Genomic DNA, 25,126 nt, shown 5'->3' on the forward strand with positions numbered 1-25,126 from the left:
ATGTTTCATTTCATCATAGGAAAATGCACTTTATTTTATTTATTATTTGCATAGCTAATTGTTGTTATGTTTGTGTTGTTTCTTGTTTGGGTTTTATAATATTAGATTTGTCTAAATGGGCTATTATAGTTTGGACTTGCAGTTACCTGACTCTGTCTAGCTTCTGATTGGCCAGTTGAGTGCCATGTGATGTAGAATCAGGGAGTGTTGGGGAAGAAGTAAAAGTGTGCTCTGAAGAGTTATCCGTCTCCTTTTTCTGCCGTTCCTTCACATTCAGAGAGAGTCTAACACCATCAACGCACCCCCACGTTACATTATTAACAAAACTACAACCAATTGGTTGGTAATGTGTGTTTAAGACTGTGTTTGAATGGCAGCCATGGCCATCACATGCAATGTAAGAGAGGCAACAGCTCAAGCCCCAGCCATTAGCCCACGCTACTAACGTTAAATTTAACTGAATGCACTTGATATGTGACATGTGACTAACATTACTGTCACACACTCCCATGTACATAGAAATGTGAGATTATGTACACATCAAGTTAGTTACTTGTCCAAGTGTAGAAGAGCTACGTCTGAGTCAAACTGGAGTCTTTTGAGATCTCGCAGGTCTATCTTGGAAATGTAAGGCCAAGATTTACTCTGGTCTTTTCCCTATTTATGATGCCTTTTAAGCCACCAATTGTGGTTTCTTCAGAGGTAAATCCAGAGGCTCATCTTCAAATAAACATTTCAGAGTGCTCTCCACCATTGCGCTCTCAAAATACACACCATTGCACCTCAACGGTTGCAGCATTTTATAGAGGGGAAGGGACCGACTGATCCGAGGGGAGGGAGGAGATTCACATGCACTGACACATACATGTGGCCATGCCTGCATGAAAACCCGAGGCTTGAGAACAAGCTGAATGAGAATAAGGCTGGATTTTGTATTTTAAAATAGTAATTTATGGTGGCTGACCTACTGATGATTTTATCTTCCTATTCAGGCACAAATGTCATTTTTGTGTAATTCTGAAGGCAGCAAACTGTGACAGACAACTTCATACATTATCCAGTTAATGGATGGCAGCAGGGATACAGATGCAGGTCTTCTATCATTGTTATGGGCTTGGTTAATTAGCCAGTTAGCTCAGTGGTGTCAGATACATCAAGCTCCTGCACCTGATATATCACTACCAGTCAGATGCAGAGAATAGTTTTTCCTTTGACATAAAGTTTTATCCATGAGATAAATCAATGCTCACAAGGTTATTGTGTTGTCTCATTTTTGTGTGTTTGTGCCTTTGTATGTTTATCTGTTTATCCTTACGACAGGGTTTAATGCCTCGCATCCATTCCTCTCTGTCTGTCAGTGTCACCCGGCTAGTCTTTCTTATCACTATGAAATGTTTTCCATTGGATCCATGTTCACACTCAAGCCATTAATCTTCAGCCCTTGTTGCTTCCTCATCCTTGAAGATAGAGTTAACACACTTGGTGCGTTTGCTGTGCTGCTGTAACCATAAATCTAGTTTATCGCTCTGTGAATGGCACAGAGACAAGTGAGCGACCCTCTGAAACGGATGGGGAGGTTGTGAGGGTGAAGTGGGAAGGAGAGAGAGTGGCGTCACACCCGCTGTGAAGCCGCTAGTCTGCCCCGGGGGATCTAACTTGCTCAGGCGACAGGTGAATCAATCCAGCGGCAGTCAGCTCAACGGTGCGCACATCCAATGGTATACGTGAGTGGAAATGGAAAACACAGCTGTTGCATAGTGTGTGCCCTGCATGCTTCTGCCTGAAAAGGGCAGCATCCCAGAGACCTGCACACATTATACATCAGGAAAAAAAAATTAAGCACTATTGCCCTGAAATCCCTCAATAAAATGAAGACTTTATTAGGGCAAAGGAAGCAAGTCAGTCTGCTTTTTTTGGGGGGGTGGGGGGTGGGGGGAATGCTGTCTCCTGCCAGATGATAGTTCTTCTGTTATGTTTAAGTTTACAAATTTGTCAGAGGATGCTGCCTATCTCTGCAAATATTTCCAGTAAACTGGTTTCTATTGTCATATGATGAGCTAAATGCTGTCTTTGAGGCTGTTTGATTCTCAAAAGAAAAATTAACCGAATTTATCGTATTTTTACTGTATACTATACTATACTGCATACTAGGTGTCGATACAGAATGGCAGATGTAATTTTAAGAATAACAGCTGTCTATATATTTATTTGTCAAGATCCTGCCCTTTTGGCAACACATATTCAATACGGCTTCACTTGTTTTTACTACAACAAGAAGCTACTGGAGGATTTCATAAGTTTATTTTTTGATTTTGATTGCATGTTAACAGGAAGATAAAAAACATACCACTTGAGGAAGCTGAATTTTACCAAAGTCATTGGTGTATACCATAACCTAAGAAAGGACACATCACATTTTGGTGCAAATTCCATCCATCCACTTATCCTGATAAGGGTCGCGGGGGGGCTGGAGTCTATCCCAGTACCCTTTCAGGCGAGAGGCAGGGTTCACCCTGGACAGGTCGCCAGTCCATCGCAGGGCCAACATACAAAGACAGACAACAATTCACTCACACCTACAGTCAATTTAGAGTATCCATTTAACCTAGTCCCCAATTGCATGTCTTTGGACTGAGGGAAGAGGACAGAGTAACCGGAGAGAACCCACTCAGGCACAGGGAGAACATGCAGACTCCACACAGAAAGACCCCGTGCTCAAGCCAGGACTTGAACCTGGGGCTCGAACCTGGAACCTTCTTGCTGTGAGGCGACAGTGCTAACCATTGCACCACCGTGCCGCCCTGGTGCAAATTCCTTTGTTGAAAATGGCTTCTTTTTTTTCAATTGGATTGGAGTTCGCCTTAGTGGAGGTATGCATTTTCCAAGTGTCCTCTAGTTTTATAAAATGCTGACAGTATATTCTTAAAGAGGCATTCAACTTTAAAGGTGGAATTGAGTGGGGAATTTTCAATAGAAATTCACACAATAAAGCTGGTGTGCTCTTAGAAAGGTGGTCATTATGCAGGTGGGTGGAAGATACTATTTAAATGGATTATGGAATGAGTGGGTCCCAGTGTTTAGGGAGTAGTGAATGGCGGTAGTACTCATTCAAGGTATTACACCCCCATGTTTTACCAAACCAGTAAACAAAGGTTGTAAAATGGATTACCGGCAATTAAATCACTGCTGATATCTGAGGATCTATGTTGCAATCATTTCAAATAGATGTTTTGGTAAACAGCAGGTGTCTCAGCAGGTATGGGTTTCTGGGAGCCTATAGCTGAGAGAGGCAAGCTGATGTCGTTATTCCCTTCAGTAGATAGTGTTTTAACCTTTCAGGAGTAAGTGGGCTTTTAGTGAAGAGACTCTGTATATTACATAAGAGGATTCAGGACAAGAGTGAGCAATTCTATCTCCAGTTACTATAGATTTACTCTGCAGATCATTTCTGAAAAGTTAACCTATTCAGAACATGTGGCATTGGATGGACCACTGCTATCTGTGTAGATTTAATGACGTGTGTCATATATGGAATGTAATTGGCCGTTTGTACTTGTGTAAGTCTCCTCTGGGCTGAGTCAACCAGGGACCAACCCATTAGTAAATGTTTGCCTTACTGGATTCTGTTAAAATTCGATAAAATGACCTTACATGGTTGCACAGGGGGATAGTTGAGATGGCTATTGATTGACTGAAGTGTGGCTTATCAGTTGGACCACTGGGAAAGTGGTGGAGGCAATTGAAGGAAAAAAGCTGAACATCAACATCTTAAACTTGGTTGTTTTTCTTAGGAGGTTAACATGCAGAGGACACACTGGAGAGGAAAATAAAGTCTTTATTTCAAGCAATTTATAAGCTCTACTCACAAAGGAAACTTCAAAAACATTTTATTTGTGTTTGCTGTCATTTATTCCTATTTCCTCCCCATCTCTGTTACAGTTCTTCCTCCTCCTCTTTCTCTACGCACACATTTTTCACAGCTCATGTGTGACATCCCCATCAATGGCGCACAGTCATGGCAGTTTGCCTTCTGGAATCCCAGGCTTTGGAGCTGTACATATCTGGACAGTTTTTCAATCACTTCCAGGAACCTCTTTTGAATACCACTTGTGGAATGGAAATCTGTCAGTCAAGCATGAGTCTGTGTGTGTGTGTGTGTGTGTGTGTGTGTGTGGGGGGGGGGGGGGTCTGCCCTTCAATTACAGAAATGGAATCAGATATGAGCCTCTGTGCAGGAGGATGAGGATTATCAGCCTGGCGATTCTTTAAGGACTGATATGGAGCATGATGGATGGGGTGTGGGTTGGGGGATCAGAGGCATGTGTAGGAGTGTGAGACAAAAGGAGGTAAAAGAGAAGGTGACGGAAAATGTAGAGCACAATGTAGGATGCAGGTGATAAAGGTGACGATTTTGAAGGGGAAGTTGGGAGGGAAAGGGCAAGTAAGAAGATGAAACGAAGACGATGTGAGGGGAGAAGATGGAGAAAAATTAGCCAAGTCATGGTTAGAAGAGTAAACAACAGGAGAAAGAAAAATGGAAAAGTGTTAAGGGTAAGGTAAGGGTAATGAGGACTATTGTTAATATGAGGAAACAGTGATGACGAAGTGGGTTTTACAGGAGCTGAATGAATGCTGAAAACAAGCAGATGAGTCCTGAACAAATCTAAATGCTCAGATTTGCCAAACTGCAGCGCAAACATGTTTTAACATCCATCCATCCATTTTCTACTGCTTATCCTGTTAAGGGTCGCAGGGGGGCCTGAAGGCAGCTGGGATAGGCTTGGATAGACCCGGTCCATCACAGAGCCAACACATAAAGACAGACAATCATTCGCTCTCACAACCACAACTACGGTCAATTTAGAATGATCTGATCAACCTAGTCCCCTCTTGCAGGTCTTTGGACTGTGGGAGGAAGCCGGAGTAACCGGAGAGAACCACACAGAAAGACCCTGTGCTCAAGCTAGGTCTCAAACCTGGAACCGTCTTGATATGAGGCGACAGTGCTACCCACTCCACCAACGTACCTCCCAGTTTTCAAGGTATTAACTGTAAATCGTATACACTGAACATTTCTCATATGCATTTTCTTGCTCAGAAGGTTCTGGGTTCGAGTCCCAGCTCGGGCACGGAATCTTTCTGTTTGGAGTCTGCATGTTCTCCCTGAGCCTGTGTGGGTTCTCTCTGGTACTCCAGCTTCCTCCCACAGTCCAAAGACATGCAATTGGGGACGAGGCTGATTGATACTCTAAATTGACTGTAGGTATGAATGAGAGTGTGAATGGTTGACTGTCTCTATGTGTTGGCCCTGTGATGGACTGATGACCCGTCCAGAGTGAAGCCCGCCTCTCGCCCGAGAGAGGGGAGAGGCTCCAGCCCCCCCACGACCCTTAATAGGATAAGCAGAAGAAAATGGATGGATGGATGGATTTTCTTGCTCATGTCTTCACTTTGAGATTGACTTACCCTCTTCCAGGCAGTGATAATCTTTTATTTTTTTTAGACATGGACTAATTCTAACCAAGAAAATGTCTCACTTCTTATCAAGACAGAATGTAAAGGGAAAAAAGGTCAAGATGGAACAAGAAATATTTAATTGTAGGCCCCCCGATCAGATACAGTTTCAAATACCTGACCTTGAGTATTAATTGACACTGAGTACTAGTCCCATAACACTATGTTAAAAACAAAAACTGTATACATATTCGTTTGAAGGAATGCTTTTGAGAAAAATGCTTATTATCCCTCATTTTGAGATCAACCCAAGTAGATGGATACCATTGTCTCATCTCTGCATGCATCATAGAGCTCCTGACCCCAACTAGACGGCTGGATGCTAGTTAGATTAGCTGAAATTAACATTAGCAAATCTCCCAAAAGTCAACAAATACACATTTCTCCAACAATGTCTTTGCATACAGTCATAGAGTTATTATTATTATAGAATGATTATACTTAAAACTGCAGTTAAAATCTGCTATACTTCTGCGGCCTCCTGTCCTGTCTCGCTGGCTTTGCTTCCAAAGCCAGCAGTTCCTTCTCTTTGTGTATTCAGGTTCGAATAGATCAGGTTTGGGATCTTTGTTTGTCGAGAAGTAATCCTCCCCATTCTCTCTTACAAAGTCAGTCATGATTAGTTGTAGAAGTCACTCTTCTAATTGTCAACAACTTGTTTGTTTTGTTACTTGTCACGCTGGGGCTTTTGCTGTTCTGTGTTAATCAGCCTGGTCAGGAAAGTAGTTACAGGTATGTGTCTGACTCCAAAATAGCATTATGCAATTTTCAACAGTTTTCTCACAACAAATGTGTAGTACAACAGTTGTTCTATGAATGCAGACACAGAAAATTGGGAGAAAAGTCTATTTGAAGACTATTGGGACAGTTCAGGTTGTGAAACATGAACAACTACATCAAGTGAATGAAGCTGCTGACCCATTTCAGGAGTAATATAGTTATACTGACACATCCTTCATTTGTATCAGAAGCATCTTTGAGACTTGGAATCAGAAAAAAACAACATGATCTTATATGAATAGCAAAGTGCATGCTTTCAATTGTTGTATACTTTATATTTTCTGACTTGGTTATCGCAATTTTTGGTCTGTTTTTTTTTAATTGATTTTTCCATCTGTGTTAGATACAAGAACAGAACGATAGCAATGTTGTTTTTGACTTATAACAATATTACATCATGCACAGTCTCTGTATTAACTATATCCTCACTTTGAAATGGTCCACAAATTTAGCTAATTTGTTGTGCCTAAACTTGTGCTACATTGTGAGATTTCTTCCATTTCCAAAAATGCCACCCTCAATCCCCAGAGCATCTCTGTGTGTTCTGTGTGTGCTGGGAGATGAAAGGGGAGCTATAGCCTATCATCAGAGAGTTCAGCTTTCCAGTGGAGACACAGTGAGGTTGCATTCCCCACCTCAAATTGCAGCGTGTCTTGTGGGAGTACTGCAGTCTGATCTATTGAAGCTGCTGCCAGTGGAGAAATTGGCATATCTGCCTCTTCTATGATAGATTGCTTCTCTTCTTGTTGAATATTGGTGCAAAATTAGATTAGTTTTGAAAGGTTTCCTTTGTTCATTGATCCTAAGGGACTAACACAAAAGACATTTTAGGTAGCTGAACACAACTCCGCTGAAAATACTTTTCTGTTAAATACTATTTGGCCAGTTAAACACGTGAATATGCCAGCATCCAGTACATAAAGGTTTTCATCAAACTAATATCCTTTAAGTTGATAAATGATCTGTCCACTTACCACTCATTATTCATCTTTGTCTCTGTTTTTAATTTGGCTGGTAGATATAAGAGCTGCTAGCGTAATTATAACAATTTCTAGCTTTCGGGGCACAAAGCCACACTCAGCATGAAACAGGCATGATAATCTCTGACTGTGGCACGTCTGGGGGGGATGAGTTTGTGATCAGAATCATGTATTTTGCTCTGTTACTTGGCATAGAGGAAAAGCCCTTGAGGGGGGAGCTTTATTTTTTTATTTTTTTTAGTGAGATAAATATAAATGGTGAAATGGGGCTCGTGTATATAGAGCTTTGTGTACTTTAGCGGGTGACATGGTGGTGCAGTGGTCAGCACTGTCCCCTCACAGCAAGAAATTTCCAGGTCCAAGCCCTGGCTCGAGCATGAGATCTTTCTGTGTGGAGTCAGCATGTTCCCCCTGTGCTTGCGTGGGTTTTCTCGGGTACTCTGGCACAGTCCAAATATGTGCAAGTGGGGACTAGGTTAATCGGATACTCTAAAGGTGTGTATATAGGTGTGGCTGTGAGGGCAAATGGTTGTCTGTCTATATGTGTTGGCCCTAGCATGGACTGGCGACCTGTTCAGGGTGTACCCCACCTCTTGTTCAAAGGCAGCTGTGATAGGCTCTAGCCCCTATTACGACCTTTAACGGATAAGTGGTATAGAAAATGGATGGACGAATGGATGGTGTACTTTAGCAGTACTCAAAATTAGGGAGTAGTGGTGCCTTGTCTACATACAGCCTATGCATATGAATGTGACAGGCTGCAATTACACAGCCAAAGCACTAGTTTATGGTAAGACTTTTATACCAGTGTGTTCAGTTTCTGCATGTACCTCAAACAATGACAGATGAAATGTCTTACCCTTTTTTTAAATTGGAGTTGAGTAAAAAATATTAAATTACCTCGTACAGGTAAATTTACTAAAATACTTGTAATACTAAGACTGCAGGGTGGTGCAGTGATTAGCACTGTCACCTCACAACAGTAAGGTTTTGGGTTCGAGTCCGGACTTGGGCACAGGATCTTTTGCACCGTACCTCCCAGTTTTTAAGGTATTAACTGTAAATAGCATACACTGAACATTTCTCATATGCATTTTCTTGCTCAGAAGGTTCCGGGTTCAAGTCCCAACTCGGGCATGGAATCTTTCTGTTTGGAGTTTGCATGTTCTCCCCGTGGCTGTGTGGGTTCTCTCTGGTACTCTGACTTCCTCCCACAGTCCAAAGACATGCGAAAGGGGACGAGGCTGATTGATACTCTAAATTGACTGTAGGTGTGACTGTGAGTGTGAATGGTTGTTTGTCTTTGTATGTTGGCCCTGCGATGGACTGGCGACCTGTCCAGGGTGAACCCCACCTCTCGCCTGTTGACGCTGGGATAGGCTCCTGCGACCCTAAATGTAGGAATAAGCGGAAGACAATGGATGGATGGATGGAATTGTAACACTAAACTGACTTTAGCATTTGGAAATGTGATGCTACAAATCAGACCACTCAAAGCAGTGAGTACAAGAGCACTTACTGCACATGTGCAAAAATGGACTTTGATTCAAGGAGAAGTGATGTGAAAATATCCGTCTCATGCTGTTGTCTGTACATGTGGTTTCATCATACATTAGCAGGAGTTGACAGTGCTGGATGAGACTTAAGTCACCCAGTGCTGAGATGTGTGGTATCATGTGGTGTGAGGCTGTAATTCTTTGCTAGGATGATTTTGGCATGAGAGGGGGACTGATCAATAACCCCTACATCACCAGGCAAGGTGAGAGCAAGGTCTGATTGGTCCGATTTTTCTCTAAAAGTACTGAAAAATAACACTTTCCAGCTGCTCTGATGGAGCTGGCAAGCACCGAAGGGCTGGCCCCAGACAGGGCGGTCTTGGTCTGCACCAGCACCCTCTCAAGGGTCAGAGTGAGGCCCCAAAGCAGACATGACAAAAAAGGTCACCGGGCCCCCTCTACCTGTCCTCTGCCTGTTCACAGTGGGACCTCTGATTAAATGGTACCACACACAACCACCAAGTGGCTTTTTTTCTCTCTATCCTGTACTTGTCTCACTCTCTTCCCTAAATTTCCTTTTTTATATTATATATTTATTTCATTTACTGATTTATGTGTTTAATTATTTTACTTCTTTGTGATACCACTTCAATTATTATTATATGTATATTGCTAGTACTACTATCTTTATTAAGTGCAGCTATAGATGTGCACACGTGCATGTGCACACACAGACACAGACACACACACACACACACACCTTCCGTACAAACAGCTCCTCCTCCTCTTCTTGTATGTGTAACCTGTGCTGTGTAAAGACCATCAACTACTGGACTCAAACTCTGCCACATCAGCTTGGGAGGCAGGCGTACTAGAAAGGAGGCTAAAACCCATGAGCAAAAGCATTAGTTGCTCAGGTGTCTTGAGGTGTCAGGGAGGGAACACTCTGCATCCATGGGGTATGCACCTGTTCCCATATTCATTTGTCTAGAAATGTAACACAGAAAAACACCCTTGGGTGCATCGTAGGGTAAGTGGCATCAATTAGATGGATAAACCTCAATAGTGGAGCTTCATTCCCCCTCAAATCAGTTGCATTAGTAAGTGAGCTTGTTGAATTTTGGTCGCATGTATTCAGCAGTTCAACAGCTTGATGAGCAGACTGTTTCTCTGTTACAGTGTGTCCAGTTTGCTGGCAAATTCAATAACATCTGTTGCTGGCAACTGCTGTAGTTTAGTCACATTGCAGCTGCATATTTGTAACGGCACATAAATGAAAATACACGGCAAGAGGCAATTCCTAAACAGCAATGGTTCATTGCAACCCAAAATGCTTCAGATGGTGACCTCAATATCAAGAATCATAAAGGTCCTCTATGCATTGCCCAACACTGCCAGAATCAGAGCCAGCATCAACAGCTGCTAATCATTCTGCTCATGTCCAAATAGCACAACATACTCTGTTTCATTTCATTTACAATGTTAAGATAATGGTTTAGTTGAGAGACACTTACCCACAGCCTTCAGGGAGGCGTATTTGTTGATATCTTTGTTTTGTTGCTGTTGATGTTGCTGCTGCTGCTGCTGCTGCTGAAGCTGCTGAAGCTGCTGCTGCTGATGCTGCTGCTGCTGCTGCTGCTGCTGATCATAGACGTGAGCCAGCTGATTAAGCGCAGGGTAAGGGTGCTGCTGGACTATGTTGGAGCCTGCTGCCATGTTGTTGTTGATCTGACCACCCTCTGTGGAAAAGGATACATGACAGGATATCTTAAAGTCAGGTTTAGGTTAGTTTTGTAGTGTTGAAAAAAGAGGTCTGGGCTTGAAGTTTGCTTGATAAGAACATAAACTGAAGCTGTTTTTTTTTTTTTTTTTACACTTTTTGAAGGGCTTAAAAATTAGCTAAATGACCATGGCTCCCTGAAGAGGAATCCGTCTGCCAAGAAGTTGAGGCAGATCTGCACTTCCCAACAGATTTAAACGTAAAATTTTATGGAAGCTACTCATTTGGGCTGCTGGTAACCATGATTTCATTCTAACAGTAGGAGTTAAACCCCAGAAACAATTTGCTTGCTGCATTACTTCTGTGACTCCAGAGTGCAAAGGGAGCCAGCCACATGTAATTATCTTGAAGCTAATGGCGCCCCATGGCTATCATACGGTGGCCCTGAGGAGCAAAACACAACGACATTTCACAAAACACGACAACATTTCACAAAACACAAAAACATTTCATAAAACACAATGACATTTCACAAAACACAAAAACATTCCAAAAACAAATAACATTTGACTAAACACAAAAACATTTTAAAAAACAAAACATTTGACAAAACACAACAACATCTCACAAAACACGACGACATTTCAGATTACTTAAAGGGTCGGGACAACATTCTTGTTTGTGATTGGATGAACCCAAGTTTGGCAACAGTTCAATTATGTCATTTCCTGTTCCTTTTGCGTCCTACTCAGCAAGGTCCTTGCGCAAATTTTAAACAGAGTTTTAAAGGATGGAAGAGGACATATCATGGCATTAAATTGTCCCGTGGAACTCTGAAAGTACATTTGAAAGATTTGGGACTGAGGAGACGGGCAGCTACTCTTCAACAAGTCACATCAGAAGGGCTATTTTATCAGAGTTGCGCGGACCTGGACAGATGTTTGGATACAGGACTATGTCGTTGACTCTAAAGCAAAATATGGCCTCTGTGTAAAAAGAGACACAGTAATGCGGATGCTTCAAGAACTGAACCCATGCAGGACCTTGTCGCGGACACGTCGTTGGTTCATTAGCTGCACGTACTATTCTATGGGTCCAAATTACTTGTGGCATGTAGACGGGTATGACAAATTAAAACCATTTGGCATGGCGATATCTGGCTGCACAGACGGGTTCTCCCGCAGAATCACGTGGCTCAAATGTGGACCTACAAACAACAACCCTGAAGTAATAAAAAACATCTTCATCAACTGTATTAGAAGTGTCAGTGTTATTCCCATGAGACTGCGCACCGACTGTGGAACAGAAAACGTGATAATAGCCACCAACGATTGGCCAATTAGCCACCCTTGTTAGTTATCAACGGTTTTAAAATAGTCCCTTATGATTTCAATATCCTTTTCCATCCTTTCAAACTCAGTTTAAAATTTGCGAAAGGATGCTGCTGAGAGTAGTATGCAAAAGGAACAGGAAACGACATAATTGACCTGACCCAAATGTTGTTGTGTTTTATGAAATATCGTTGTGTTTTGCCTTTCAGGGCCACTCGACTATCAACTACAACAGCAACTCTCCAAAATCATGTGACTGCAAAATCTCAAGTGCATCGTCTGGAAATATCCAAAATCTTCTTTTTCAAGTCATGGGCTCATTAATCCACAAAATCTGAGCTAAAATGAATAACAATTTGAATAAGAGCAAGTGCTAGTGCAAGTGTCCTTTGTGCTACCGTGAGCAAGCTTTCGCAGTTTTCGCAATCTGCTTGTTCATCACACAGCTGAACTGTAAACTGCTGAACTGAGGACAAGCGTCTGCAAGAAGCTGCAGGTGCAAATAAGTTAATCCAGTGTATAGCATTCTAATAATAGTCACATATACAGTATTTAACATTAGGATATTTTTCCCTGTGTAAATGAGTGGAATTTCTAGGGAAATCTGATAAAGATCTTGTGAAATGTAGTCAATTATCTGAACAAAACAGAAAAGGCTGGGCTCCCGTTACATATTTCCTCCATCCTTCTCTCTTTATACTTTGCTAAATTCAAGTACAAATAGTTTATTGTCGGCTTGTCATTTTATATGTGATAAGACATTACTGTTTCAGATTTACTAAACTTTAATCCTGCATTATTGCTAAATTACAAAATGTGCAGTGAATTCTGTCACCGCCTGTTTATGATCTTTGTGAAACAGATGTCTTATAAAAGTCTGGAAATTTGCTAATTGTTACACAGTGCTCTTCTTACATTTTTAAAGGTTTGTATTGTTTTACTCTCCAACATCACCACAACCCATACAGCAATGAATTTAAATCACTTCCTCAGTATTCACCACTTAACTTCATAATAAAACATCCTCTAGGTTTTGTGTTCTGATAGCATTTAGCACTGCAATCAGTCCTACGCACCCCTGCACATTTTAAAAGTAGTCTTTTCAAGCATGAGTATAATTGATTAGTCAATGGATCAGCCTTCCTCCACACTTAAGTTATGTAACAACGCCTAAAGCTCCACCTCCTCTGGAAGATGCAGAAACCAGATGGGCACGATAACATATCGGAGGAATGTACAGATGAAAAAAAGGGAGGCGCCGGCAGCTCCACACATTTGTACAAGAGAGGCAGGGAAGCTAGGCAGAGGCGCACAGCCAAATGTTTCAATGTGTGTGGGAATTCAGAGGATACTCTCTTCAGCTTCCGAGCCTGACAGATAATTGCAAATTCCTGTTACTGAAGGTTTAAGAGTCCGTTAAAAGCCCCAACAGTGCTACTTGATAGTTTGAGAAGTAAGGAAAAGTTACGAGAGAGACAGACAAGGGATTGTAAAAGTAAAATAGAAGAATGGGAGAGGGATGAGGCAGTGAAAATATGTGAGGTCAAATGCATAAAAAATGAACAGAGTTAGCTGTGTGGAGCAAAGGGACAAAGTCATTTAGGCAGAAAACACAAGAGAAGAAAAGAAAAAGATGAACAGCCCTATTAATAAACTTTGTTTCGTCCTTTCTCCTTTTCCTTAACTAGGTGTTTAAACAGGCGACTTTTGTTCAGCCACATGTCACCACAACCCGCCGAAATTAATTTCCCCCAACATTTGCTCCCCGTGCATTGTTGAGCCAGGAATCGTCATTAAGGTGCAAAGCTTAATTATAAAGGAAAAGCAAGTTGTATTTATTGAAAATAGATTAATCATTTAGCCGTGGAAGAGGCTCAAACTACACAGAGATAATTAAAAAGAGCTCTGCAATGAGAGACATTGTTGTCGTGTTCACACCAAAAGGTCAGTTTTCTGATTCAAACTAAAGCAAGGATGATACATTGTTGCAATTTCTCAACTGGTCTGGTTCACGTTCACAAAGGCCAAACTCAAACTGTCCAAAAATTGTCACGTGGAAGCAAAGCCGTTGGGTGATTGCTTATACAGTTAAAGCGGGTAGACGACAAACCCCTTGCAATTCTTACTGTACATCACGGAGCATCGTCTGCTCATTTTCATGTTGGTGCTGATCTGGACTGCGTATCAGCAGACTTTAACGGACTGCGTATATGAACGGCTGGGAGGACTGCAGCTAATAAATAATGTATTAATACATGCACGTCACAGAGGATGCTCTGCAATCAGATGGTCATATCACAGAAGACAACAGGCAATAATGACAGCCTACCTCAATGTTTTTTTTCCTTTGTCATACAAGCGCAACCAGTGAGGTAAGTGGACATTAAAAAGCTCACAACATACATACATACATACAACATACATGTTAAAATCACAAAGTTGGCTCATCATACAAACAGACTATGACGTGTAAAACAGCACCCTTCCTGTGACTGGTGCGGATGGGGTTCACACCAGAAGTAAACCACTCTAGAGTTCACTTGATAGCAGTCCGAGACCACCCCTACCAGCCGGACCAGAGAGCAGTTGACTGGTCCGCACCAGAGTTCGAGGCCAGCATTCACACCAACCAAAAGGAACTGCACCAAGGAGGTAAAGGCTCCAGGGTTTGGTTCAATGGGACTAAACAAGGCTGGTGTTAACACAACCTGTGAAGCTGTGTAAAGGAAAAAAATAGGGTTCCCCAGTGAAATGAAACATTTGTGATACAAGTACAGATTTGGAAATGACATATCTGTAAACCTTTATTTTGTTTTGAAAAAAATGTATTACAAGGCATAAAAACAGAGAATTCAAGTAAACTTAGGTAAGCGCTGTGTGAGGGGTTGGGAATATATCCACAGTGAAAAGGATAAGGAAGAGATGGTCCTGAGAGCGAGAAGTCATGATGATGAAGCCTCTTTCATTAAAAGAATTTTTCTACGATTGAAGTCCGGCCACTGCTTTACTTTTCATAGGGGCCACAATGGACAACCACTTTTCTCATTATATGATAGTTTTTTATCTGGTAGCAAAGCACAATTGAAAAATTCAATATCCAATCAACACACATCTCTCTACATAGCCATATTTCTAAGCACTCTGCAGTCAAATTGTTTGTAGGGAATCCATGAACACAAATGGAAATGGTATGGTGATTGCGAAACCTTTCAAAACTCAATTATAAAGAAAGGCAACAAGTTGTCAGTGTAAATGGAAATTATTGATCTTTTTAATCATAAAACATGCGGTGAGATTAAATTTGAATAGTCAAAGACTGAGAGACTCTAAACAAGTGTTTAAATGAGCTCATGTCTTTTGTGCCAAGTTGGCTGAGTGCACATGACAAGCTGGCAAATCAAATTACAACCTCAGTGAGCCACAAGTAAACATCTGGTTATAATTTCATTGTGTTTTGGCGTATGGCAATAATTTAACATTTTAGTTACTACGCCTTCACTATCTGGCAGCTTGATGGAAGACAGATAGCACTCTCATGTCTGTATGGTAAGTAGGAAGCTATCCAGCCCAAATAAATGATCACAAAGACTGAAATAATGGGAGACAGCAAGCCTTGTGCTGTCTAGAGGTAACAATCCCTATCTGTCAGAACCGCTAAAGCTCATTAATACATTTTTTTTGTTGTTGCTTGTTTTAACCATTGAACAGTTTGCTTCATCCTGTCTGCTGTTTGGTGGTAGTGGAGTGAGGTCACATTTTTGGGGCCAATCCGTGTTTCTTTTATTTGTACAGAATGCACTCTACAGAGTTCTCCTCTGTTTGAATTCAATTATTTTGAATTATATACTGCCTAAATTGTAGACACTCTGGTTTATGATTGACCTCATCCCTCCTGAAATCAACAAAAACATTTTTGCTGATGATGGCAGGGTTACATCTATGCATATCATTAAACCTGCCACAGGACTAGTTTAGCGTAATGACCCAGAAATCTTCATCAAATTTGGTCACACCATATATGACATCATCAGTGCGTGATAACAGAAATGCAGTCCATAAAAGATTTGCCTCCTCACCGTTTTTAACTGCCCCCTCAGTCACTTCATCCTGGTGTTGGGCCTGCTGCCACACATGTAATTGTCCTAGTAAGAATAAATATCCACTGTGAACTCATTCAGCAGGATGACCGACAGCTGTCGCCAGGATGTCCATCAGAATGATAGAAGGGATGCAAAGGGAGTGTGTTTGTGTGGTCACCAAGGCTCACCAAGATAAAGCAAAACAAACTGATTCTCTGAGGTCACACACACAGCCTTTGAACGAACTCCAGTACTGGTAGAGTGTATTCCCAAGATTAGAGGAGCAGCAAAATACAAAGAAAGGATGAACGGTTGAATTCAGGGGGGAATCGTATCACTTGAAAAGAACTTGTAATTAAAAGTAGATTAAAGTGGCTGAAGAATAGAACAACAAATGTGTAGCAGAGAGAAAGGCAAATGGTGGGATATGGAGTACATAGATGTGTTAAAGATGTTTCTAACAGTCATAGTCAAGCTGTGATGATAACAGCCACATGATATATTTGGTGAAAGGTAAGGGCTAGTAGCCACCTTGTGCCTGTGACGTTACCTTGGACATGCCGAATAACTGGATGTTGTGATCAAGAACAGGTGAACAATTTGTATCGATCCATCCATCCATTTTCTTCCACTTATCCTGATTAAGGGTCATGGGGGGGGAGGGCTGCAGCTTATCGCAGCGGTTTTTGGGCGAGAGGCGGGATACATCCTGGACAGGTTGGGCCAAAATACAGACAACCATTCATACTCACAGTCACACCTACAGTCAATTTAGAGTATCAATCAGCCTCGTCCCCATTTGCATGTCTTTGAACTGTGGGAGGAAGCTGGAGAACCAGAGAGAACCCACACAGGAACAGGGAGAACATGCAGACTCCACACAGAAAGATCCCGTGCCTGAGCCGGGTTTCGAAACTGGGACCTTCTTGCTGTGAGGCGACTGTACCACCCTGGAACCCCCAATTTATTTCAGTTCAATTCAATTCAGTCATTTATTTCAGTTATTTATACGCTTAAAATAAGCAGAAACAGAAGTAGACAAATTAAACAATTTGACTGAAAAAGGCTCAGGCAGAAGCAAAGGCTTATTAGTGCCGGCCTACAATACATCTTAAGCTACAGCATTTAAACCATGTCGTCTATTGTCACTAAATGGTATCCAGAGTCTTCTTACTGACAGGATGTGGAAGGTAGTGAGATAGTTATGTTGATGCCATGGCAATACTGAAACACTGTTGACTGATGCAATTTTATGAGAGGGCTTTCACACTAACTATAGTGGCAACATGCATTGCAGTGTGCTAATTTGCATGCTGTGCCAAGCAAGCTCTTGATAATCAGGTATTAAAATCCATTGTAAATAGGAAATGTAACTGGCATGAATGATAAATTAGATGTCTGCTTCAGTGAAAGCAGCATAACTTGGGTTCACTGATTTAATCTGAATCTTGTTATTACCTGATATCTAATTTCCAGTTTTGCAAGCACACTTTTGTCATTTAGATTTAGTGTTAAGTAACTATGAAGACTCCGAAACACAGTAACAGATATTAGTACTTGAATGGAAATATTGGACACCAGTCCTTATTGTTTTTTTACCGCTTCCTGTATTTATTTAAATATTTCAATGCAAATGTGTGATTCATATACATTTGGTATATTCATTTATTTTGATAACTTAAAAGTTATGTTACCTAAGGAATAATCAGGTATTGGTATTTTATACCCCTTTTTTTTCATCACTGCCTCCCATATTTTAAATGAATATTTTATAGCAAATGCTTGCCCTCTGTAGTGACTTGATAAGCTGCTGATGATGATGATGGTGTATCTTTAGGATGTTTTACACAGTTGTTACTCGGGGCACCACTCATTGTAATTTAGTTTTGTCCAACGAGAAACAATCAGTGTCAGATAAAGCTTATAATTCATGTCTGATACGCCACATGTGCCTTAATTGCTTTGCTGGAATTATTACTCTGGCTTACGTGTTTTCTTATTTGTAGTAAATCCTCTTAAAATTCCAAGAAGTGTTCCAACTTGTTTATATATTTATATGCAAGCCACTGATCCGCAACCTGAGACTGATCGTTTGTTCTTCGACCAAACCAAATTATGAGTGGTGCCCCAAGTAACAACTATGTAAAACATCCTAGAGATACGCCATCATCATCATCATCATCATCATCATCATCATCATCATCATCATCATCATCTTATCAAGTCACTACACCACTAAATCTGATATTTGAAAAACACAATAGGGGCAGGATGGCTCAGAAGGAGACTGTCCGTCTAGCAACTGAAGGGTCTCTGTTTCAATCCTCACTTCTCCTGGGGACCATGTCGAAGTATCCTTGAGCAAGCTACTGAGCCCCTAATTGCTCCTGACAGTGCTGCGACGGACTGGTGACCTGTCCAGGGTGAACTCCGCCTCTCACCCAATGTCAGCTGGGATAGGCTCATCCCCTCCTACGATCCTTAATGGGTAAACCTAGCAGAGAGACCCAGACTTCCAACTCACCGGCTACTTCATCCATCTAATCTCAGGGGATCCTAAGGCGTTCCCAAGCCAGCTGAGAGACATAGTCTCTCCGATGTGTCCTGAGGCCTCCTACCATTTGGATGTCCCCTGAACACCTCCCCAGGGAGGCGTCGGGGAGGCCTCCTCACAGGTGGCGGAGCTTCCCACCCTATCTCTAAGGGAGAGCCCAGCCACCCTCTGGAGGAAACTCATTTCAGCAGCTTGTACCCGCAGTCTCATCCTTTCAGTCATTACCCAAAGCTCATGACCATAGATGAGGGTAGGAACACAGACTGATGAGTAACTTGAGAGCTTTGCCTTTCAGCTCAGCTGCCTCTTCACCATAACAGACCAATGCAAAGTCCGCATTACTGTAGATGCTGCCTGTCAATCTCACGATACATCTTTCACTCACTTGTGAACAAGACCCCAAGGTACTTGAACTCCCCCACATGGGGCAGGTTCTCATCCTCAACCTGGAGATGGCACTCCACCCTTTTTGTGGGCGAGGACCATAGACTTGGACTTGGAGGTGCCAATTCGCTTCACACTCAGCTGCGAACCGATCCAGTGAGAGCTGAAGGTCAAAGCCCAATGGAGCCAGCAGGACCACATCGTCCACAAAAAGCATAGACCCAATCCTGCAGCCATCAAACCGGATCCCCTCAACACCCTGACTGCACCTAGAGATTTTGTCCATAAAAGTTATGAACAGAATCAGTGACAAAAGGCAGCCCTGGCGGAGTCCAATCCTCACTGGAAATGAGCCCAACTTACTGCTGGTAACGCAGACCAAGCTCTGACACCGGTCATACAGGGACCGAATTGCCCGATTCAGGTGGTCTGATACCCCATACTCTTGGAGCACCCCACACAGTATCCCGCAAGGGACACAGTTGAATGACTTCTCCACAAAGTCCACGAAACACATTTAGACTGCTTGGGCAAACTAAGCTGACAAAGCTGGTCCCCAGTTCCACGACCAAGACAAAAACCACACTGCTATTCAATGCACCCTCCTCTCCAGAACCACTGAATAGACTTTGCTAGGGAGGCTGAGGAGTATGATCCAGTGATAGTTGGAACACACTCTCTGATCCCCCTTGTTAAAAAGGGGAACCACCACCTGCTCTGTCAATAACCCTGGTGTCCACATAATGCTGCAGAGTCATGTCAAGACAGCCCCACAGCATCCAGGGCCTTGAGGACCTCCAGGCGGATGTCATCCATCTCCCAGAGAGCCCACTATAGAGTCCTCAGGCACTGCTTCCTCAATAGAAGATGTGTTGGTGGTATTGAGGAGGTCTTTGAAGTATCACCCCCCTCCTCCACAATATCTCCTCCATCGACTCAGAAAATGGAGATGACTTTGGCCCTTCCTATAGAGGCCAAAGTCGCCTCTATTTTCTGGGTGGTCCCTTCCCAAGGACCTGTTTCTCTTGGGTGACCCTAACACGGGCATAAAAGCCCCTGACAACTGAGCTCCTGAGATCATTGGGACATACAAACTCTTCCAATGTGATAAGGTAGTTCCTCAAAGATGAGGTTTATTTATGCGTTAAAGCTGCATTAATAGTTTTACTGATACTTCAGCCAATAACTGTATTTTGATGTTAAAGTACTCACAAATTGGTGCACTGCATTCTCAAAAACATTTTATCCTTCCAGTTCCTGTATTACTTTGTGACCTTGTGGCCACCTTATGAACCAGTATTCACGCTCATCCTGAAAGAAGTGTCTTGCTGATAAGGAAATGCAAGACAATCACCATTTTAGCCACAGTTTTTTTTTTTTTTTTTCTTACTGACAACAGCACATCAGCAACACACAACATGACTGTGTTCTGCATAGCACTGCTCAGGCAGATTCATACAGCCCCTCAGTGTAAGCTGCTGACATTAGCAAGGATGGAAAGATAAAATAAAACCGCAGAAGACTGGAGAAGGAAGGGGAACTTTACAATCTGGTCAATTCTAAGGAGGTTCCTCAAACACCATATACAGTATACCAGTATTTAGGTCATATTTCATATGGTTGCTTATACATTAAGCACAAAATGTGTGGGCCCCCTTTTGTCATGCAGCTGATCGAAAAACCTGAAAATAAGGGTCTAGCAAACCTACAAATAACTTTAATGTCATGCTAAAATTAAAATTTCATAATTTTGAACACACCATATTAATTTCAGATCAGTTTAAAGAAAACATAATCATAGAAACTGTTTTACTGTATTTTTTTTTGATGGTGAAATCCAGAGAGGACTTCTAAAGGTCAAATGATTTTCCAAAGACCTCATCACATTGGGGAGCTTGACAAGATGGACGTCTGGCTGTGCAAGATTACTGCTGGCCAATGTGAAAGATTTATCACATTCTCCTCCTGTCTGCAGAACCAGTGTAACAGTCTCTGGTAAATTGGCTTAAAGCAGAACCAGACACTGCAAGAGGATGAAAATTGACATTTATTTATATGCAGTAATCACAGAGGACTACTTATGGAACTGTTAATTCCATCCTGCTTTTGCTTTGAAATATATGCCACAGCTTGAACTTCATTTTTCAATGGGAGAAAAAGACATTTACATGACTTCACAGAGCAGGGTGAAGGCACAGAAATGTCAGGATTACAGTAAGCGTGGCTGCACTGATGAGACAGCATGTGGATGATGCGCTTATGATCACCAGGTAACAGACAGTGCAGTCAGCAACACACAACATGAGTGTGCGCTGCATAATGCTGCACAGGCAGAGTCACTGCAGCACCTAAACTCTGAGTGATCTTGTAGCCATGCTGGCTTCCTACTGAGAAGCCAGACATCTAGCATTTATAAGAAGGCAATTCTCCTGGGGCAGAAATGCTATCTGTGCTTTTGTCATAACCCAGACAAGAATATTCTATTCTGCTGCACATTGAAGGAGTGGAAATAGGGTAGACAACACATTCCACTGTGTCCCTTGACGTTACTGTAGTGTGTGTACAAAGGAAAAATGGAAAGGAAGGGAAAAAAAACACAGAGGCAAAGACATCAAGAGAGAGCCAGAGCACATGTATGTAGGAGTGCTTCCATTGCATGCTTGGCCTGAATCCATCACTACTGGCTGTACAGTGTAATTTCACTGCTTGTTTGATTCGGTGCTGAGAATTGTAAGCAGCTGACTCATCTATTATTCTCTCTTTTTCCTCACTCTGCAAATGGATAAACCCTCTTTTTTTTCATCTGCAAAACTGCCTCTGTCATTACTCAACCCTCCTCATCTCTCTTCCCTACTTTTGTCATGGCAACAGTATTCTCTCATGTAGTATTTGCTGCCTTACAGCACACAGTGAGTTCGCATTGTCCCACAGTCACCCGCGCCCACATATCAACAGGCAGACCGGGTGTACTGTACTGAAAAAGTAATTGTTATGCAACCTATGTCAGGCTGCCTGCTGCTCTGTTGGTGTGTCTGTTCATCTCTCTCCACCCGTGTTTAACATGTCCACTTGCCTCCACGGAGCTCCTTCTAGGTCATTTCCCAACAGCTCTCTCAGGTATTGTTTCCACAAAAAAAAAAAACCTAAAAACCTGCACATTTTATTGAAAGACCTGCCTTTGGTAAAGAGGCAATTTCATGAGTCATCTTGGGGTATGGCTGAGCAAAACATTTTAATGTTGAATAGAGCTTGGCACAAAAGTCTGCACCAACAAAGAAAACCTGTGTAAATAGAAGCTCAAAATGAAAGATGAGACGTGTGCAGTTGTCCAGAGTTGCTGCCCGTGTTGAAAACAGCATGACAGTTAATATCTTTGTGACTGGGAAATTTGCACACAAAACAACATCCTAAACAAACTACAAAGAGGCATTTAATGTCCCGTGTAAATGACCCAAATCATTCCCCCCTGTGCTGACATACTTTGCTCACATCCTTGCCTATGCACAAGTGGAATTCTCTCTGTTTCTCAGCATATGCATATTTAGTCACACTGAAAATGATAAGCAGGTTATGTGTGAGCCTGTGTGAGGCGGGAGTGGAGAGAGCTCACTATTTGCCCTCCTATCTGTTTACAGAACATAAGATGTGCCGCATTTTTCTCTACCTCATCCTTTGGGTCTGAATCTCCCTCCTGCAGCATTAAGGACAGTGAGGACCAGAGACCAAGGAGATGCCTCACTGTGAGGCCACTAATATTTACTGGGTGTAAAACACTCTATATGGCTAAATAAGGTGAGTGGGCCATAGGTGCACGATGGGCAAAATAGAATTTGATTTCTTGTGATATAGAAACATGAAAGCATGCTCGAACGAGAGAAAAACAGACCGTGAGAGAGGAGCAGATGTCTGAAGCGCCATGGTTTAGCTACCTGCTGGTGCTGTCAGCAGTGGGAGGCATTTAAAGGGCCAAAAAGCTCAAACTATTTGACAAGAGAACTAACTCCTTGAAAGAGTGCCATCTTTATGAGAGTCAAACAAAACAGCAAATGGTGTAGTAGTAGGTAGAAGTTCAATATAAAATGCTTCTGCAGATGACAGTGTAGAAATAGAAAGATAGAAAAAGCACTTGTAAAAAACCTTGGCAAGTAAAGTCTAAACAGTTTGCTAAAACAATTAGCAAAATGTCGAATTATTCAAAACAGATAGTAAGTAACAAATACTGTATTCAAATGGAACATGTGAGAGTGTGTTTCTGCCATGGAAAGGCCTGTATATGACACTTAAACTTGGCGCTTTCACAAAATTTCCACTTATGAGAGGTGGGTTCAATTGAGATACTTTGCTGAGAAGTAGACAAAAAGGTTGAAATATAAAATCAAGCTAAACAATTATCTATAAGTAATTGTTAAATAATAGAATATCTACATGGATAAATAAATATCAAATACATGACTAAAAGCATCGGTTAAATGGTCATAATTTGTCAACTTTTTGTCACTTGCTTCGTTTCAAAACCAAATTATCTATTCCATTTTAATCAGTTCAATGAAAGGAAAAAGAAAGAATAACACCAAACACGTCAACCTATTGCTGTAACTTATTAAGAATTTAATTCAGACTGTCAGATTGCTTTGAGACATGTGACACATCATATCCTACAGAGTTTATGCATGAACACAATCAAGCAAACATGGAAAATGAAGAGCAACTGCGTGCTTTCTGGATGCAAGGTCCTGCAAAATTTGAATGTGAGAAAAGGTGGCTGTACTCACGCTGAAAGAGCATTTTTGAAAGTGCACCCCAGGATTGCATAACAAAAGCAGAACCAGCCACAAATGTCAGGAGGAGTTAGAATTAAAACTAAAAATTAGAGTGATTTAAGAACAAATTTCTTTGTAAAAATATTTTGTGAATGAGGCCCATTGATGGGGGATGCTTTTAAGAGAGGCAATGGCACTTGATAAAGGCCTATATTTTGCTTTCCAGCTTCATAGCCTAACGCAACCTGCCAATTATGGAGCATCTCTCTTAACATTTGTAGGGACAGAAGCAGCATGAAACACTTACATAGACAATCTCATTAGTAGTAACTTCTCAAACTGAACATTATATATATATATATATATATATATATATATATATATATATATATACACATATAAAAAATCAACACAAACTAGAAAAATTTTGGATTGAAAACTTGATTGAATACTTAAGGCATTTTCAAAATCATGACGGTGAATGCTAAATTAAAGGCAACGTTTCTGGTAGCACCCTTTATTTGCCCAGAATCATTGCCTTATGGACTTGAGCATACATGGCAATGAATAATATATCTCTTTTAGCTTGGCCTCAAGGCAAATCACTGGACTTCACTGTCTGTTCCAAAAGAAATGTGTCAGATCCTAAGCTGTATAGATGGCCTTGTTTTTCTAACATTGTTCATCTCATTATCATCACCATATGCTGCTAGCTTTGTCTTCGCTCATTAGCACATCCCTCATTTAGGAGATAGAGAGAGAGAGAGAGAGAGAGAGAGAGAGAGAGAGAGAGAGAAAGGGAGAGAGCCCAGAGGGGTGGCATGCCGAAAGGGATCTTGTGAAATGCTTATTGAGATATAGAGAAATATGTTACAGAGAAGCATGTTTAGCCAAATCTGTTAAAATCAAGATCACATACTGTATGTCTGACTAACTATCACCTGACCATCAAACAGATAAGATGCAGAGGAACCATAGCACTCAGCATCTCCCTCTCACTAATATTGAAAAGTCTTTCATGGAAAATCGTTGCTGGGAAATAGAAGCAGACAAAAAGTATTGCTTATCTATCCCTGGTTGTTTCTCATTGAGGCTTTAAGACACAATGACCTCTGCTGCGTCCACTTGTGATTAGACCCCTCTGTCAAACATTTCCCTTTTTGAAGTGCTATTGATTTCTATTGTTCCTATTTTCCCCTCTCTGCTACCCACAGTGAGGCATTTGTAGCAGAATTAAACAACTGTCTCCCTTCTGCATTGTTCTTACCGCAAGCCAATAAATTGACTATCGTCTCACAGGGCATTGTTAGACAGTAAGACATTATTTGAGTATCTAAAACATTTGAAAGCTGTTAAACATGTAAACATCTCAAACCAAGGGAGATGGGTTGTAAAGATTGGATGAAGGAAATATGTTTGGGAGGGGAAAACACATGAGCATTGTCAAAAAATTCTGCTAATATAAATCACCGTGCAAATCGATTCTTCTTTTGAGCTTATTCTTCAATTTCCCATTCCCCACTGTCTC

General features: G+C 41.6%; 1 protein-coding gene across 2 annotated transcripts in view; it reads right to left on the reverse strand.

The window, feature by feature from the left end:
- The window catches only part of shisa9a (shisa family member 9a), a 69,722-nt gene that overhangs the window by 11,146 nt on the left and 33,450 nt on the right, over nucleotides 1–25,126 (reverse strand). For both annotated transcript variants that reach the window (XM_086195594.1, XM_086195593.1), the window contains exon 3: nucleotides 10,285–10,509. In XM_086195594.1, the coding sequence (XP_086051720.1) occupies nucleotides 10,285–10,509 (225 nt within the window). The remainder of the gene's footprint in view (nucleotides 1–10,284; nucleotides 10,510–25,126) is intronic.

The sequence above is a fragment of the Aulostomus chinensis genome, chromosome 23 (assembly GCF_037954235.1).
Source record: "Aulostomus chinensis isolate RoL2024-O1b breed Wild chromosome 23, RoL_Achi_v1.0, whole genome shotgun sequence".
Taxonomy (NCBI): Eukaryota; Metazoa; Chordata; class Actinopteri; order Syngnathiformes; family Aulostomidae; genus Aulostomus; species Aulostomus chinensis.